This window comes from Diaphorina citri, unplaced genomic scaffold (assembly GCF_000475195.1).
Source record: "Diaphorina citri unplaced genomic scaffold, Diaci psyllid genome assembly version 1.1 scaffold13499, whole genome shotgun sequence".
Lineage (NCBI taxonomy): Eukaryota > Metazoa > Arthropoda > Insecta > Hemiptera > Psyllidae > Diaphorina > Diaphorina citri.
Window position 1 is genome coordinate 1 of NW_007390866.1, and position 1,336 is coordinate 1,336.

At 39.6% G+C, this 1,336-nt stretch overlaps 1 protein-coding gene across 1 annotated transcript; it reads right to left on the reverse strand.

The window, feature by feature from the left end:
* Window positions 1-9: 9 nt before the first annotated feature.
* Window positions 10-888, reverse strand: LOC103522986 (the record flags this gene model as incomplete). Its single annotated transcript, XM_008488065.2, has 2 exons — window positions 147-888; window positions 10-60 (listed from the first exon to the last, which is right to left on the reverse strand). Coding segments are annotated over exons 1-2 (793 nt in total), but the record flags the coding sequence as incomplete, so codon positions are not given.
* Window positions 889-1,336: the final 448 nt, after the last annotated feature.

Here is a 1,336-nt window from a genome sequence, read left to right on the forward strand (position 1 = left end):
ATTCATTACTCCAACGTTTCCAAAAACTGGATAGTAGTTGTTGTATGAGCTTGTAGCGATAAAAAAAAAAATGAACTGATTCCTGATCTGCCATTGGTAGATGAGTGGTAGGGTTTTGCATCAGGAAATGTGCTGGAGTGAGCACCAACCCAACTTGAGGTTCATTTCCTGATCTGCCATTGGTAGATGAGTGGTAGGGTTTTGCATCAAGAAATGTGCTGGAGTGAGCACCAACGGGTCAGCAGGATCCGCACTTAGTTGACATAGGGGACGACTATTCAATATTGATTCAATTCCAATAAGAATAGTATTCAATTCTTCATAGGTTAGTATTTGGGTACCAATTGTGCGATACAAATGAGTCTTGACAACTTTGACAGCAGCTTCCCAAATACCTCCGAAATGAGGAGATGCAGGAGGATTGAAATGAAATGTTATTCTATTATCCAGCAACTCCTTAGTGTAGGCGTCAACATAGTCTTTAGATGAGACTAGCTTGTACATTTCATTGAGGGCATTTGACGCTCCTATGAAATTGCTACCTTGATCACTGTATATGTGTTTGACATTGCCTCTACGACAAATGAATCGTTTGAGAGCATTCAGGAAAGTTGGCGTGGAGAGATCTGACGCCAACTCCAAGTGCAAAGCCTTTGTAGCTAAGCAGACAAATAGACAGAGGTACGCCTTCTGCGACTTGAAACCTCGTCTACGGGAAATAGTCACGAGAAAGGGACCCGCATAATCAACACCTGTGTTGACAAATGCTTGAGTTTCTTGTACTCTAGGGTCGGGTAAATCTGACATAATCGGGTAATTAGGTTTTGGATTAACTGTGTTGACAAATGCTTGAGTTTCTTGTACTCTAGGGTCGGGTAAATCTGACATAATCGGGTAATTAGGTTTTGGATTAACCTTGAAACACGTATTGCACTTACGTATACGGTTTCTTACAACTTGTCTACATCCAAGTATCCAATATTTTTTGCGTAATATTGAGGATACTAAGTGAGTTCCTGTGTGGAAATAATACGGTTTCTTACAACTTGTCTACATCCAAGTATCCAATATTTTTTGCGTAATATCGAGGATACTAAGTGAGTTCCTGTGTGGAAATTTCTCACATGATGGTAGTCAATCAATAGGTTCACTATGTGATGATTCTTTGGTAGAACTATAGGGTGAACATGTTCATAAGACAGATGCGAAGCGTTGGACAGTCTTCCACCACATCTTATTATTCCATCCTTGATGAATAGCTTGAGCTTTATCAACTGATTAGAACAAGGTTTTCCATCTTTCAAATTTTCATAATCAGTTTTGAATGCAAAAGACT